Genomic DNA, 17,500 nt, shown 5'->3' with positions numbered 1-17,500 from the left:
ATCAACTTTTTGTTGGGGTGGACTTGTCCTTTAATTAGATGTTTACATGTAGTTCGCCATTATTGCGATGTAATTGAAATGCCCTCAAACATTTTCTCCAAAATCATTTTATTCAAGCATTTCAGGTTCTTTCAGTTAATGTCGATCAGTTATATACTCTACTGAAATATTTTCTACTGACGTTTCTGTGCAGTTCAAGAGTTGCAGGTCAATTATTAAATCTTGACTGAACTTTAAACTGTTGTGCATCTCAAGTTATGGAATACACCAGGAGTAGGGTGAGAGAGAGATGATGGTAGGTAGAGGGAGAGAGTAGGAGAGAAAGGAAGGGGAAGAAAGGGGAGGGAGAGAAGGTAAAATGGTGAGAACGAAAGAAAGAAATGAAGGAAGGAAGGAAGGATTGAAGGAAGGAAGGAAGGAAGGAAGGAAAGAAAGAAAGAAAGAAAGAGAGGGGGTGAGATGGATGAGAGCATATGCTAGGTCCATTGTGACACTAAAAGAGGAAACCATTGTGTGAATTAGATGAATGGAGGTCAAACGATAGGGGTGAGATTAAAAGTTATCAAATATAATAGCAAGGGAACGTGATACTGGAAAGAATTAACAGAAAGATGGGAACTTTGCAAGGGTGATTTCAAACAGGAGTCCAGGCTGCATGTAAATCTCATTCAGTCAACCAAGAAAAGCATAAAAACTAAATGAAAACAAAACAGGGAGAAGCATGAAAAAAAAAGAAAAATATAGCAGTTGGATTTACCAATAACCAATGTTTTTTTAATATACTTTTTGTTCTTTTATCTTACTTTTTTCTACCTCATTCTTCCTATTTTTTTTCACCCGTTTTTTCTCTCACTTCTTGAAAAATCTGCACCTCCACGTAATGGCCGGTGAAGTGGCAATACCTGGTTCAAACAAAAGTGAAATGAGCCTATTTGGGTCCCCTTCTATGAAATAAATTAAATAGCATATCAGAGATGTTGGGTGCTTACACTGATGATTTAATGCCATTAATTTTCAATGCCAGATGTATTATGATTTTTTGTCATCCTTTTTTAGAACATAAGTCCAAGACTGTTTATAGCATATACATCAGCGTAATTATCCATTTGAAAAGGGAATCCCTGTTTTGGTTTTGAATTTTCGGGACTTTTTTCAGCTCATCATGTAAGGATTATTCAAAATCTTCATTTTCATGCTATTTCGATTTATTAGGATTTGCTTCAATTATAAGGAGTGTTGTTTTCAAACTCATCATACATGCATTTTTTATACTTCCCCGATTGTCATCTTTGTCACAAGCTCCACTGTCTGTCGCCTTGTTCCTAAGTCTTGCAAAGTGCATTTAAAAATCTGATGCAGAGTGCCCCCATAACTCATTTCATAAAGGCCCTATATACTTTGCGAAAATAGTGTCATAGACTAACATAAATGGGGGTTTAAAACTCACGTATATAATTTTGCAAAGCTAATTTGTGGGTGTAACTGGCGCCTGGTGCTTGAAAAATCCTGGTGCCACCAATTTCATCAATCTTGATAATATCACATTATGGACCTATAATACACTTCTGGGGCCGTGCATTTAAAACTATAGGAATTGTAATGTTTCCAATAAATTTCATCAGTCCACTAACTCGTGATCAGCTGTTGATAAAAAAAATCTGACGTGAAAAATACCTCTCACCAAGAACAAAAGTTCGTCAGTTAGAATGGTTCAAACTTTTTATTTCCATATCTATTTTTTTTGGGCGGGGAGGGCCAGGGGCACACTGAATATCAAACCTGATATGCTGACGTCATCATTTCAAACCACGCCTTTCTTTTGTTGATATCTGACAAAATATGGCGAGCTGCATTGTCTGTGTCAAATTTTCCGAAAAACCCGGACGCCCTCGTCTAGATGGAGTGGATCTCGGTTCACCTGTTGCAGAATTTAGAGAAAGAGTTTCAAATGTCTTCGATATTCCGTCAACAGATATAAGTGAGTAAAATTGGAATTTGGAACTGTGCAGAGTAGAACGTAAGACACATCGAAGACCAAGATCAAGCCAATCTTACACCAGCAGCCTCTAGCTAGTATAGCCCTGGCGGACGACCGCGCTGCACCACGCCAGCGCAGTAGGCGCCGGATAATTTTTATTTCCGCTGCACTGTGCACACTTCGTATTAGTTGACTTCTTGTCCTGACCTTAATTGTTAATGCTAGTAAAACTAAAGGGACCTGCCATTGCGAAATTGCTCCTACCTTACTATCTGCCACTAATTTAACCACCATCATGATAAGGACTCAAGCATGTTGCTTTCAGTTTCAGTTTTAGCAAATGATTTTTACTGTCCCTGACCCTGCACTTCATTTATTTCACTGTCGACTGTCTGCATGTGCAAAGAAGGGTGTGATCTGAATTGATCTTGGCAAAAATATTATTTTGTTGGCCATTCTGTTTTAGGTATTTTTTAATAATGAATTTTAAGAAACGATTGTTTTTTATATTGAAATTTTGTTTGGTAATGACCCACTGCAAATGCATGCAACTGCAATCAAACTGCGATGAGATTCTTCTGATAACGGTATACAGGCCACCATCTAACCCAGAAAAAGCCCAGGATCATACGTGCAATTTGGCATACTCACCTGACAAGCGTGAAGTATGGTCAAAATAATTCTCAGAATAGTTAAAACAGAAATCAAGCACTTACCACGATTATATGGATGATGGTCTAACGAGTGGTAGTTTTTCTGACATCTGGGCACAGACTGGAACCTCAAAAAACGAAAAGTTCTCTCCTTCTACCCCCGTCTCGATCGGCCATTTTTGTTATGAATTGTAAAAAGTATATGAACATCAAAATTATAACACATTCATTAGAGGTATAGAGCTGCCAGTCCAAAAACGAGGATTGTCCCACTCATCCTACGAACAAGGGTATGATATATAACCTTGTTCTCAGTTACATTTCCATGTGTGGCAAAATAAAGGGTGGCAGTTTTGGCTTATTTTCTCTTTTTCTATGGGACAAATGCTTGATTTTCTTACGCTGTTAGTTTCCAATACAGCTAGTCATCATATAACTTGGCTCTTATGTAAATTTGATTCTTTGAATTATTTTTTCTTAATTAAAAATAGATATTGAAAAATGAAGATTTTCTTGCCATATTACTTTCCACCAATAGAGGGCATACACAAAAATATGCCCAAAATTCAAGTTTTCGAGCACTCTGGTGAATACAAAAATGATTCCCAAGTTACTAATGAAAAATAAACTGCAACTGTATGGAAATTAGTAATTTTGGTCACAAAAGTAATATTTTAATTATTTTTTAAAGTGCTATGTACATCATTGGCCTACCATAGTCCTACCTGTAGATTCCCTACAGGCAGGATGGTTGCAGTGAACAAGTGGATTGTCCCAGAAAACAAGGATATCCTCACAAACCGAAACAAATCAAGTCTTGATGAATTGAGATTGTTCTTGTTTGTGAGAACAATTTTTTCCCCACTGTCTCTTGTGAGAAATACCGTACACAGCAGTAACTGGAATTGAGAGTACTATTTGACCTCCATTCCTCCCCAGTTCAATTTCTTTTTTTTTTATGACTTACCAACTTCCTATACAGTAATCTTGTCTTGATGAAACCCAAATATTTTTATATTGACTATCGCACTCGATTTGTGTCGGCCATGTGTCTGCACTTGACAGGTGAATGAACTTTCTTGGATTTCTTGTGTGGAGAAACAGAGATGATCCTCATTCCAGACTGGTGCCTCTTGCGATACAGGCCTGTGCGATATAGATGACTTTTCCAGTAAATTTGACCGGACTTAAATGCATTCTTTCTGTGAGTTCATCCCACTTCTGCAAATGCACATGTAACACTCCCCTCTTCATCGCTAATTTCCTTTCGTTTTTCCTATTGACCATTGAATGCCCCATATATCTTGTACATGTACAAAACACTGTCACTTTCCATGTGCTCTTGCAGATCTAGTTTACTGTGGAAAGTTGATGAAAGATGCAGAAACCTTATCAGGATGCGGGGTGAAGGCAGGATGCACCGTGCACATTCTGAGGAAGAAACTTCCCGAGCCAGAAGTCAAACCAGGTATGTGAACATTTATATGGAGACTTTCCACCACCCCCCCAAAAAAAAATATTGTGCATTGCAAGAAACTTGCAATCAACTGCAAATTTATCTGAGGTCCCCATTATAATACCAATTATATGTCTTGCCATTAGTTGCAAATTTGTAATTGCTCACTGACATCGTGTTTGTTGTCACAAGCAGTGTAAACTGATAGTGACAGCTTCATAAGTGTCCATTGTAAAAGTCCAACAAAATTTGCAGATGTTTTCTTGCAACACCAGTTCAGATTGTTAACATTCCCCATAAAATAAGGCATGTCAGTCCAATCTACCATATATCAGAAAAGTTTGACAGGAGACGTAGGAGGAAGGGGAGATGGCTTTATGATAAATGTCTACTCTGATATACATGTAGATGTGGGGATAGAGCGTAAAATTGGAGAGATGCATCGATCAGTTTTAATTTATTATACGCTATGTAAGCACTAGTTCATTATTATTAAACTTGCATGAGTCCATCTTCCATCTAGGTCAAATGTGCGAATATTACCTCTTCTGAGTCAAATTTCTTATCAGTCAGATTTCTGTGGGCCCAAAATATTTGACTTGTAAAGGCAAAAGTTACTCGTATTTTTTTATCTTGTATATATATTCTGTACTGACATGAACAGAATGCTAAATAATGTTATTCAATATCATATGTCATTTTCCATAATTGTTGAAATGTTCTGAATTCCTTTCGTTGCACTGACTTAGAAACATTTATCCCAATATAATTTGTTTTTCCTTAGTTTCTCATTTGTTGCATTATAATTACTATTTCTGATAATTTTTTTCCCATCTTTGTTAAAAACCCAATCTCTTTAACTTTGTTCCTGTCTCCCTCTCTTCTTCTTATTTCATTTTGTCTTGCGTTCTAACATGTTCTCACTACATGTACTTTATTCTACCTCTGAGGCTTTCTTCTCATATGCTGGATAGTTCAATTACTTTCATATTTGTGTATAATTATTTTGTAGAATAATTTCATTTTGATATTTGCCTATTTTATTCCAAGTTGTATATTTGTTTATATGTCTGTATACCATTTGTAAACTGAATGTAATTCAGCCTTTGGCTGCTATTTTCAGTGAATATTTGAAATAAATAAACCATTCCATCAATCAATCAACACATTATTTATTTTATTCCTGCACAGAGCCCCTTGATGATACTGCAATCCGTCAACTCTTGAATGCTCTTCATGCAGCCCTTTTAAACCCAGCTCATAGACAAGCTGTAAGTATGTGCTGCCATCTATTGGCTTGGGTCACTCAATCAGTGTACAAGGTTACAATATAACATTGCCCTTTGGTTGGTAACCACTGTGTGCTAAAATAGGGTTGAAAATGTTGGGTTTGTTTTCTTGACCTAATGGATAAATGCTTGATTTTGGGGCACAGTCAGTTCCAGCTACAGTTATTTGTCACATGCCATCGCTGAGTTGCCTCAAACTAAATTGAATTTTTCTGACTTTTTTTTTAAATATTAGAAACAGAGTTTGTCCGTTGCCCCTTTTATATTTCCATCAATATAGTACCTCACAATTATATATGGTAAAAATTGCACTTCTTTAGTTCTCTTTTGTATATTAAAATAATACTGTAATCCCCAAGATGATAATGAAAAGAAAATCCTGATCATAAATGAATGGAATTACATATTTCTTGCTACAATTTTAAAGACTTTTAGAGTGTTGTTGAATCTAGTTTCAACACAGAATTGTTTATTGCATACTACATTCGGCTTGGTTTAGTACTATGAATAGCTTGCATGAAGTATAATGAAAAAAATAATGTATGATTGCTGCACTATTTAAATTGAACTTCATTTATTATTCTCTTTATACCATTTGCATCTTCATCGTTTCCACCATCATCACCATCACCAACACCACCACCACCAGTATCATCATCATAGTCATCATCATTATCACGATCATCATCATCATAATTATCATTACTCTTACCATCAGTCTCTAAGGTTATTATGAAAATATGAATTCACCTAAATATAGTTCTCATAGTAAATCTATATCACTACAGACCTCTTGACAACTCTATTCCTATTTCATTACAGGTACACAAGATTTTGACAAGTCCTGAAACAATTGATAACATCATCGCTGCTACTCCAGGAATGTCTACGGACCACATAGCTATGTGTAAGTATCAATATCTTTGCAGTATAATTCCATTATTCGTTGAATATCCAAGATAAATAATTTATTTATCTTGGATATTAAACCAGCAAGTTATTTTCATCTCACTTGCTGTTTCTCCACTCCCCAGGGGGTGGAGAAAGTACATAACTTATGTGCAGATGTACCAGGATCCAATGACTGGGTAATAATATACCGTTAAAGGTAAATGCAAGTTTTTGGTAACGATATCAAAATGAGTTCGTACAGAATCCAATGAAATGACCACCAAAGTGTCTGTTTGTATAAATAAAGAATATGTGCCAAAGGATTCTGGCAGAAATTGCGTAATTGCTGAGAAATTAGCAAATAAGCACAGGATTCGGGTCAAGCGTCGGGCACGACATTCAAAGCAATAATAATGCACTGTCCCACGTGCGCTTATCTGTGTTGGTGATCTTCAGTGTGAATATTTTTCAGCGTAGATTTCAAGATTTCACAAAGTTCAGTTTATGTGACTGTACTAGATCTACATCCTCGATGATATACTGACAATTAAGCCTGGTTTTACAGACTTTCTCATGAAATCAGTGTTTACTGCAACTACTGGCATTTCTCTTTAAAGCACTTAGAAACGTTGTTACGATATGTATTGTGCTCTTTAAAAGTGGAATATTTTATTATTACTGTCATTGTTGTTGTCATTGTTATTATTATTATTATTAGTGTCCTTTGAATATGATCCGACCAATGTTGTGATGCAACTGGGAATTCAAGTTTGATTTGTAGTCAAATAAATCTTTGGATGGGTGAGTCATTGTGCATTTTTTCAGCACACATTTAGTTTTATTTCAGCTCTTTCTATGTGGAATCACTCTACCCCTGATTATGATTTTATTTACAGCTATGCTGAGAGATCCTCAACTACTTGTTCAAGTTGCTGATCCTGACAACGTCCGAAGGTAGGATAACTTATATGAAATAAATCGACCAGTTCATATTTCCACTCTGAACATGATCATCAGGAGGTCATTTGAATTCAAATGGCATAGTGGTTTAATATTCAATGTTCAGGTGGTCAGCAAGAAATTGATCCATAATGTGCTGCACTCAACCCAGGTGAGGTAAATAGGTACAGGCAGAAAGTCCTCCTTCAAAAAACTGTGAGCACCGGAAATGGTAGCCTAGCTTAGCCAGGGTATTATAGGATCACCTTGAGCACCTAACATGGTGGAGATGTACACTATACAAATAGTCTATTATTAGTAGTATTCTTTCTGACTTTTACTCTTCTCTTTTGCCTCACTTTTCCTCTGTAGGATCGTAAAAGCTCATCCAGCGATAGGTCATGCTGTGATGCACATTGCAGCATCAGTCACGGAGGAGGCTGCCCTCGGTGGCAGAGGGGGAACTCTCGGACAAGATGCCCCATTAGATCGTGAGTATAGATTTTAAGAGCAATTATACACTTTAATATGATGCTCAGTATTGGGTTGGTTGATTTTGTCAGCTCGAAGTAAAATGACTGAATATATGTTTTGGTAAAAGGAGATAAAACTGCATCTATATTTCCTATTGATAGTGTCCTTCAGCAAGAACTTAATCCATATTTTGCCGCACTCAACCCAGGTGAAGAAAGTGAGGAACTTATTTCTTGAAATGTAGATGACATAATGGCCTTTCTGGTAAAGCCAGGGTAATTATGTTTTATTACTGTAGAGTGCTTAGAGGCTTCTGATGAAATTATTGTTAAGCACTAAGAGCAAGTAAAATTGAAGTCATTTTTAGATGATAGTTTACAAAAAGTTTTATTTAATGTAATTTTGAAGAAGAAATATCCTCTTTTTCGTGTCTATAGCAGCCTTTTTCCCTGATTTAACATCCGATGAAGAGATGGAAACGGCCGAGGTGAGCGCTTTACTTCAATATTTCATAAATCTTTGTTTTACCTAAGTTGCTTGATTCTATTATATTTGCACCTATTCTGTCACTACATTGTCATTTATATAAAAATACCCAGTTTTCTATTTTCTAAAGTGCAAATTCCATGTGCTTTGGTGTTCTAAGTATGAATTTTCAAATTTTTGATAAGATATACAAAACCATAGTAAAGTAGTTGTTAATAGTGAAAATATTCCAGGGAGGTTTCTTTATGTATGCAGAAATAAATTTTTTAAATAAATTTAACAGATTTCTGTGGGACACAAAGATTTGTCTTGGCAAAGTCACATGTATCGACTGATTGAATCATTTTGATTATTGAGATACATGTATGTGTTCACCTTTTTTTTACACATGCAGGGTGGACCAAGCACAAGCCAGGGTGCAGGTCAAAGGTCAAGAGGTCAAGGAGGTCAGGGAGGCATTACCACAGCACAGCTTACTGCTGCACTGGCTGCCGCTGGAGTTGGCAGACCGGGAAATGCAGGGGTGAGGAATCTGATAGCAGTAGATTGCTTTTTTATCCAGTCATGAAATGTTACTTACTTTTCATAAGCTTAATTGATGATAGTGAAAAGAATGTTTTCTTACTTGACTATTTTTATCATTTTACAATATAACTTATGTTAATAGAATCTGCTAGGACTGGGGAAAATCCTAAACCAGTACTTGATTCGTAATTGATCTGATTGCAGCAGATGGCATTCTCTGTGTTGTCTTGTAATATGATATGAACTTTATAAAATAGCATTGTTCCTGTTGTTTCACTGATACATCTGATTTGTTGCCAACATAAAGCTTTTTTCCCCAAAACTTTCATCTGCAAAAGTGGAATATCCCTTTCCCCTAACAAAAATGTCAATTCATCTTTGCTTTCACAATACAGATGATGTTAAGACCGTTTGAAGGGCCAGTAGGGGGCGCCAATCAGTCACCATCGTCATCAGCAGCAGCAGCACCATCATCCCCCAGGCCACCTCCCAACCAGGGTGCTGCCCCGCCCCTAGGAGGAGGGGTAGGGGGAGGGGCACAGCCTCTGCTCACAGCCGACATTTTCAGACAAGCCATGAGTCAAGCACTGCAGGTGGCTCAGAGGGGGAGAGGACCAGGTGATGCCACCGATGGGGTCACGTCGGCACCCCCGACTCAAAACTTTGAGGTAGGCATCCTGCTTTGTCAAATCCAAACCCTGTGCTCCTTTAAAAGTTAACCTTAACTATTTCATTGTTTATCCATGCTGATTTTGTAACCTTTATCAGGCCAACATTCTTGGCTACACAACAGCAAAAGTGTTCTGATAGATTATTTTCAAATTTCTAAATTCTATGATGTATTAACTACAAACTTGGTGAGTGTATGTATATGGAAGGTACAATAATCTGATAAATGTTTGTGGTTTCAAGGTTAGAGGTCACAGAAGTATTTAATAGAAGTAGGCTTGTTCTTGTGATGTGTACGAAACCATTTGAAGGAAAAAAAATTATGATATGCATGCATATAGGAAGGACATTGATCTTAGGAGTTTTGCAGGTCACAAAGTCAAAAGTGAAGGGTCACATATATTGGTCATTACATACCTCAAAATTACTTAAGAAAAATATGAAATCATAAACTCTGCTCATCTATGCCTATGGGAGTGACAGAAATTCAATCATAGTTTGGATAATACTGTCAAAGGTCGCAGAGGCCAAACGTAATGGCCTATTTGATAACTTGATAACCCAATTTTAAATTGAAATTTAACTTATTCATGAAAGCATAACGGATTGATAATCTTATGAGGAATTAAGATAAGTATTCTGACATTTTAGGAGTGAATGTGTGTTGTATCTCAGACCTGGCAGTGGCGATAGCATAAATTTTGATTGAGCACAGTCAAGAATCCTTTTAGCTCTGCATAAAATATGAAAGGAACAAACTTGAAATCCTAAACTTTAAAACAAAAATAAACAATCAAAGGTGGAGTGTCGTGGCCCAGTGGATTAGTCTCCGGACTTGAAACAGAGGGTCGTGGGTTCGAATCCCAGCCATGGCATGTTTTACTTCAACAAGAAATTTACCCACATTGTGCTGCACTCGACCCAGGTGAGGTGAATGGCTACCCGGTAGGATTTATTCCTTAAATGCTTTAGCGCCTATATGGCAGCTCAGCTACAGCACGCGTAATAATATCAAGCGCAGTAGAGTATATGCAATTATAGTAGCTGCGCTATATAAATGGACCATATTATTATTATAATTATAATTTTTTTTTCCTCAGCCTCAAATGCAGCAATTGAGAGACATGGGACTGACAGACGACACTACTAATCTGAGAGCACTTCAAGCAACAGGAGGTGATCTACAAGCAGCATTGCATCTAATTCTAGAGGGAAGAATGTGATCATAGACTGCTCAGTGATACTAGAATGAGATTCCATTGCACTTGCTCCTATAGAAAACCCAGGGCCATGTCTGACAGAGAGTTGTGATTGAGCCTACCAATTGCAACTATGCAATGCCATGAACGCTTACATCTGGAATTCTTCTGTCCGGTCAAAGATTTTTTTTTTAATGTGATGTCAATGGAATACCAACCTTGAAGGGTACGGAACTGATGATGCAACTATAAGACGTTTTTTTTTGCATTGAAGCGATGTGGATACCAAGTCTCAATGGAAAATGATGAAAAAAAACATTGATATGTCAAATTTGGTGGGAGTCGATCCAAAGGGCTCCCCCGAGATGTCACTGCGTAAATACCTACAGTGGTGCTCACAAGTTAGTGAACCCCATCAGAGAATAAATATATTTATAGTGTTCATGTTCTGCCATGTTTCCGAAATTTAATTGTGAAGTCAGGTGATAAAGATGTTACATTAAAAAAGTTTGTTTCTCTTACTTCACCAAACATTGTGATTTCAAGTCCAGTGTTGGCCTTGGTGTTGAAATTTGGAAAGCTTCCCTTACATGTAGCTCCAAAACTTATTCAGATTTGTGAAACTGATCCAGATCACATTATTGACTTCTCAACAACCAGTGAGTGACTTTTCAGGACCATCTTCATGCTATGTTTGGTGTTATAATCATGTTAAAATTGACCTAGCACCAACACCAAAAGGTCAACACTGAATTTGAAATCACCCATTGTAGTGTTGTTGTCTATATTCAACTCTCAGCATGAAGGAGTGCATTTTGTGGTGGGATTCACTACATTTTTAGCACAACTTTAACTATTTTTTATCCCCATTGAAAATTGTGTAAATTGGCCTTGTACCAGATCCAATTTAGTCTGATCAACTTGCCCTGGTTCCAAATCCAATTGACGCTGATATCAATTTTGCGAACTAGATGTTCATGGCCATATCTTGGGCCAATACAAACCAATTCATGTCTTATTTTACTTTTTTTTTGGTCATTCGTTACCAAATATGGTCATGATATTGCTAGGAAGAAAAAAATAGGAAGTTGGACACACTTAATTACTCTGTAACCCAATTTATTGTCGGTGCTACTTTTTATTGAAAATTGCTAAATTGGGCCTTCAAGTGAGCCAAACAAAAAGTAACTTAATATGGATTTACTGTTGAATCTACACACTTGTCAAGAGGGAAGACAGTATTTGTAAAATCAGGGAATGGGGAGATCCTTACTTGGAAAATGAATGCACTGTAAATATATTTGTATTTAAAAAGCTAGATGCACAGAAAAGCCATGATACACTTCTTCAAAAATGCTTTTCTCTAAATAATGAGCTCATTATGATACTACATCATCTAGCTCTCAGCTAGACTGAACCCACAAACACATTTAACCTCTACTCATTTTGAAATATCAGTGCAATTATGTCATTCATATCAAAGGGGTGAAGTAGGTGCAGGGGAAGATGAAATAAAGTAGCATTAAAAATAGCCCTCAAATTTTATTATTACGATCCGTACCAGATAGTTTACAGTGAGGTTTTGATACAATTCTGTTCATGGCAATTGGCAAAAGAGATCACGATATTTCTAGTTATTTTCACAAGTAGGTGAGACAAAATGGTTTGTTGTTCTAACCATGTGCGCAGTTTTAATATGTATCAAATCAGAAATATTTGTGGTTTCTTTTGTTTATAAATGTTCTTAATTATAATAAACTGTTCTTCGTCAAATAATTTGGATGTATTCTTTGTGTATGTGAGGGTGTGTTTCCAATTACATGTTATCAGAGTTTGACAATTACTGACTAACTGGTCTCTTTTGAACATAATGTGAATGCAACAATAGATTTGAAAAGCTTTTGCAAGTTTTGGAATTGATCGATGGGGGGGGGGTGTCGTTCCAAAAGTTAAGTCAGTCTAAAAGTCATGCTAAGTGATATTTCAATGTGTGATCTCCTTAAATAATATGCAGTATATTTTACCCCGCAAGGCGCAAGTGTCCCAGGGGGGGGGGCTACTTACATGTAGTATAAACGTATGATGCGTATGTGCCGCGGTCGAGACCTTTCATTTTCAGCCTAAATTTCTACCCTCAAATTTGTGGTTTCTTGTGACTTAGCGCTTTTATACTGCCACTACAATGCTACGTTCTGGAGGTCCCGATTTTTACGGGTTAGTTCTAGAGCATTCAATTTTTAGCAATTATTGATCGAAGAGCCTTTCAGGATACCCCCATTTTAAGACCAAGATTTAGTTCAAGAGCCCCCTATTTGACCAAGATTTAGTTCTAGAGCCCATTTTCGACTTTGGTGTGGCACATAGGTATCGTGTTATAATTCGAGGAGCCCCCTCCCCCAGAGCAAGTGTGATCTGACCAATGCATTGATGCATTCTATACCAAATTTAACTTGAAATTAGAAATGTAAGTTTTATAAGTCACATTTTGCTCTTTGTAAAAAACACCCCCACCCCCCATGTGGTCCCATAATATACAATGTAGGACTTGCATGATTTTCATTAATAACGCAGTATACGAACATTACATACTTATACTGACACAAAAATCATATCATTTCAATGAGGATTTTATTACTTTAATCTTGACAAAATAAATTATTGTGGCAAATTTACAACAGTTGGCAAAATAAAGGACTCAACAAAAACATCAAAAACAGTGTATACATTTTTTTTTAAAATTATACAAAAAATGTACATTATTCCAGTTCAAATCAAGCAAATTAAGTTGAAACATATTCACAAACACATCCTTGTAAATAATTGAGAAAAAATTAAACAAATAAGTAAACATGTTGATCTTGATACACAATTACAAATATACAATATTTCCTCAGATAAATATATTTGTTTAAGTAGTTCTTTTTGTACAGACAGTTTGTAATTTCATTCAACAGATATATACAAGCCTGTAGTGCCTAATATAACTATTTCACATCAAATTATTTCCTGGAATGTTGTGTATATATGTAGATGTTGAAAAAGGCAACATGGTCATGAAGAGGTTCATCCGAATTATAAAAATATGAGTTTTGTTAAAACTGTATATATTGACCAAAAACTGATTCTACAACAAATGTCTATCAGTTTAAACTACATTCACAAGAATTCATATTTACTGAGGTCATCTGAGGGAAGTTCACACATAGTTAGGCACTAACATTCAATCTTGTTGCTTGTACGAAGTAGGACACATCCTCTTTGCATGATTTGACCAATGAAGTGATGCATTTTATAACGCACACTGCTGGGAATTTAAGTGACTTTCAGTCAAACTTAAATCTGTGTTAAACACCCCTATTATACTCGATTGAATTTCACAATCAAGATGGTTACAACATCATCGGTACCGGTCGAGGTGATGTGGTATGAGGCCCCTGACTTCACACATGAATAAAAGGGTCAAGAGTTCAATTCATTGCACACCACTTGTATTCTATGAATATTGTGGGTTTTTTTTAATCATACATCAAACAGCTAAAATCTTCAAGTATTACTGATACCACCATGTGGTGATGGTTTTCTCTTTTTTTCTATCTTTCTCTAAATTAAAAGGTAATAATGATGTCATGTACATTTGGGTACATCTCTGAATTAAACATAAATAAATAAATGAATAAATAAATAAATTAGAGAAAAAACAAATACATATACTCAAGCCAGGTGAATGAAAGTCATACATAATTTTTGAAAGGAAACTTCTTTTTAAAATCACATTTTTTCATTTCACTCTACCGGTAAATTGACTGTAGCAGCATAAGAACAAAGTATGGGATGACTTTAACAGAGACGATAAACCGATACTCTGATCATCTTAACACAAATGATGGATGACTGAAGAAACATCTATCCTGACTTTTGAGTCCTGAGTCTTGAGCAGCATTATCATTTGGAATCAAATGTACAAATCACATTTAGAATCTTGAAGATATTAATTTCTCAAAAATAAATCTTGCATTTCTACAAATATTTCATTTCTATAATTTATTTTCTTAGATAATTACAAATCTTTCACTTGAGATACGGAAAACTGTTCTCCATTAAACAAGAGTGAAAGGGTGTTCTTTATTTCTAAACAAATTCTGAAACCAAAAGTTGCACTACACAATACAGACAGATACAAACTACCCTTTGACTGCTTTTGGAAATTCTAAAAACAAACAAACTGCTTTGGCAAAAGCATCCGTGTGTTCACTTCAATGGATCATGTAAGGGGGGGGGGTCAACAAGTCAAAAAGTTCGCTCTCACCAACATAAACAAGTTTTTTTTTATAGGTCAATATTTTCCTCGAAGAAAAATCGGCTAGCAAAGAAAGTGGATTAAATACAAAAAGAGTTTACATTTTCCTATTCTGTACCCAGCGAGGCTTGTAAAACCTTGACACTACAGCATGTCGATCAACAATGAAACATTTACTATATTCTGTTCGTACATATACATCACCTTCCATAAATCAATAAATTCCTTACTAAAAGCAACTTTTTTGACAAGATCACAATAAATCTTTCAACTTTTGTACAGCCAAATTTCCCTGGAGTTGAACAGAATTCTGAGTATTTTCCCTTGAATCATCTCGTCTGTGATTTTCACTGACATATTATCTATGCTTCATAAAATATTCCATCAAACCAAGAGATTTGACTACCTGAGTTACTTGTTTTATTATCACGAGTTCTCACTTTATTTCTACAATCAGGACACACATATTTTTGCTCATGGAGACTAGTTCTTCAGTCATAGCATTCTACTGCACACTGAGACCACACAACATTAAAAACTACAGCTTGCTTTTTTTATTGCTCTATTCGCTTCAGTGGAGCCACTCAAGAAATAAAGGGGTTCAGAATGAGGATTAGGATAAAGCTTCAGGTTGAATTCAGTCTATTGTGGATTTTCATCACAAGCAGACTTCATGGAACTAATTTTTACACATGTACTACTTGTATCTCTCAAAATATTGCAAAAAAATGAATATAAACAAACAAATATACATATAAATGAATATCAAACAAATTAATAATACAAGAATAAATGTCATAACAAAATTTACTTCCCTTTATTAAAAGTCAAATAGTGTAAAGCAATTTCTTAGACCAGATCATGCAAGGCATGTATTTCATACATGTACCTCTGGTCAAATTTCCCCTTAATCTATTATATTTTTGTCTTCCAAAATGATCTGATTTTAATCGGCAGAGTTACCTGCATGGTATTACATTCTTGGGCACACAAATCACACAGTTTCAACACATGTCAAATTACTTAAATATAGACTTAAACATTTAAGCCTTAAACTACAACATACCTCTCAAAGACTCATTTCTCATTTCTGTATAAACTTCACACAAATGCACAAACTCACTCTCTCTCGCTATACATATATATTTATGACATATATACCCTCTGCCATAAATTCACATTTAATAAAGCCATTTCTATTCTGTACAGTACTACAGCCTCAACACAAAGCAATCAATCACAATATTTACCCTCTTTTCATCAATCCTCACTACTGCATCATGGTATATAGCACAGGTAACACTCACCAAAACTTATACAAAAACATAGCACCACTCTTTACCTGCTTATTATCTTGCATATCAATGCTGAAGAAATTATATTTTGCGGGGTTAACCCATGGGCTACTGAATTCTGAGATCGCCATTAGGCTTTTGCCCAAGAACCATCTAGGGTTGCAAGGGTGTAGGCTGGTTTGAAAAGGGGAAGTGCACATCCTGGGGAGGTGGAACTAAAGTTGAAGCAGAAAGCAGAAAAAGGGGTACAAATTTTGTTTTGCTTGCTAGTGTCGGAACTCCTCTGCCTCAGTGGGAGGGTGTACATGCAACCCCCCCCCCCCCCCCCGCCTACAACCATAGAGCTATTACCTTGGGGTTGGTAGGCAACTGGTAAAGACAGTGACTAGATGTTTACATTTTCAGAAAATGTTGCAATTTGATTAACAGATTGAGATAGGATTAAGATTAGGATAAAGATAGGGATTAGGATTATAGCAGATTTTCCATCAGAGCAACTTATGATTTAGGGAGTTGCATTTCTAATACAGAGAGTATGTACCATTGAAAAGAGAAGTGTGAATGACCCCACTCACATAAATTAGTTTTCATCTGAATTATGAGATCATTTCACAACTGAGAATCAAATGTAATGTATAGATTTCTATGCTATACTGTATATATCTTGCTAAAAGTAAATGAGAATTAGTACCATGTCTTCAATCACACACTGTATCATAGAAATAGTGCTTTGGTTTTTCTTTTTTTAAGTCTCTCAGTACATCAATATGGATGGCACATGGACACCAACATCTTGCTGTACATGTAGGTACCTTTGCTTGCTAAGTGATGCCACTGGCAAACAGTCCTTCAACAGTTGATACCAATGCCAGGAGGATAACAGTTTCAATTTCATAACCTACATGTAGGCAATGTGAGGTTCTTGCATGTTCATGTCATTATGAATGACACCAACAAAACATGGCAACCTACAAGATATCTGTCATTCACCCTTGCACTTGGCTTTATTTTCTTCTGTTGAGGAACATACAAGGGCTAGATTTGAATTCTCCCAACAGATTTAACAATGGTCAATTACAAACAATGGTTGAAGCAATTCCATGGTCATATGATCACAGTTTTTGAACAATAATATATACAAACTTGCAATAGCCCAGAACAATGTGGCCGACCATGCATTGCCGTTCAAACACAATGTACACTCCATAGACATAAAGTATTAACAGAGATAATGCATAACGGAAGTAGCAGAAATACTTGATTAGGTCAAGCATTATTATGGTTGTGAACCATGTGATATAAATCCAGATTATTGACATGTCTTCTGGTAATGTTTTCTTTTTCTATAT

General features: G+C 36.0%; 1 protein-coding gene across 2 annotated transcripts; it reads left to right on the top strand.

Annotated features, from left to right (window-relative positions):
- Positions 1-1,804: 1,804 nt before the first annotated feature.
- On the top strand, positions 1,805-15,373 carry LOC121415909 (ubiquitin-like protein 7). 2 transcript variants are annotated; one of them, XM_041609290.1, is made up of 10 exons: positions 1,805-1,978; positions 3,980-4,099; positions 5,279-5,358; positions 6,199-6,283; positions 7,164-7,221; positions 7,579-7,697; positions 8,121-8,167; positions 8,561-8,689; positions 9,087-9,359; positions 10,461-15,373. In XM_041609290.1, exons 1-10 carry the CDS (start codon positions 1,840-1,842, stop codon positions 10,581-10,583), a joined length of 1,173 nt encoding a protein of 390 aa, XP_041465224.1. In that variant the 5' UTR covers positions 1,805-1,839; the 3' UTR covers positions 10,584-15,373. The 2 variants fall into 2 exon arrangements, with proteins under 2 accessions (XP_041465224.1, XP_041465223.1); XM_041609289.1 differs by having other exon boundaries at positions 1,806-1,978; positions 8,118-8,167.
- The last annotated feature ends 2,127 nt before the right edge of the window (positions 15,374-17,500 follow it).

The sequence above is a fragment of the Lytechinus variegatus genome, chromosome 5 (assembly GCF_018143015.1).
Source record: "Lytechinus variegatus isolate NC3 chromosome 5, Lvar_3.0, whole genome shotgun sequence".
Classification (NCBI taxonomy): domain Eukaryota; kingdom Metazoa; phylum Echinodermata; class Echinoidea; order Temnopleuroida; family Toxopneustidae; genus Lytechinus; species Lytechinus variegatus.
Note: the sequence above shows the minus strand (reverse complement) of the source record. Positions and strands in the feature narration are given on the sequence as shown.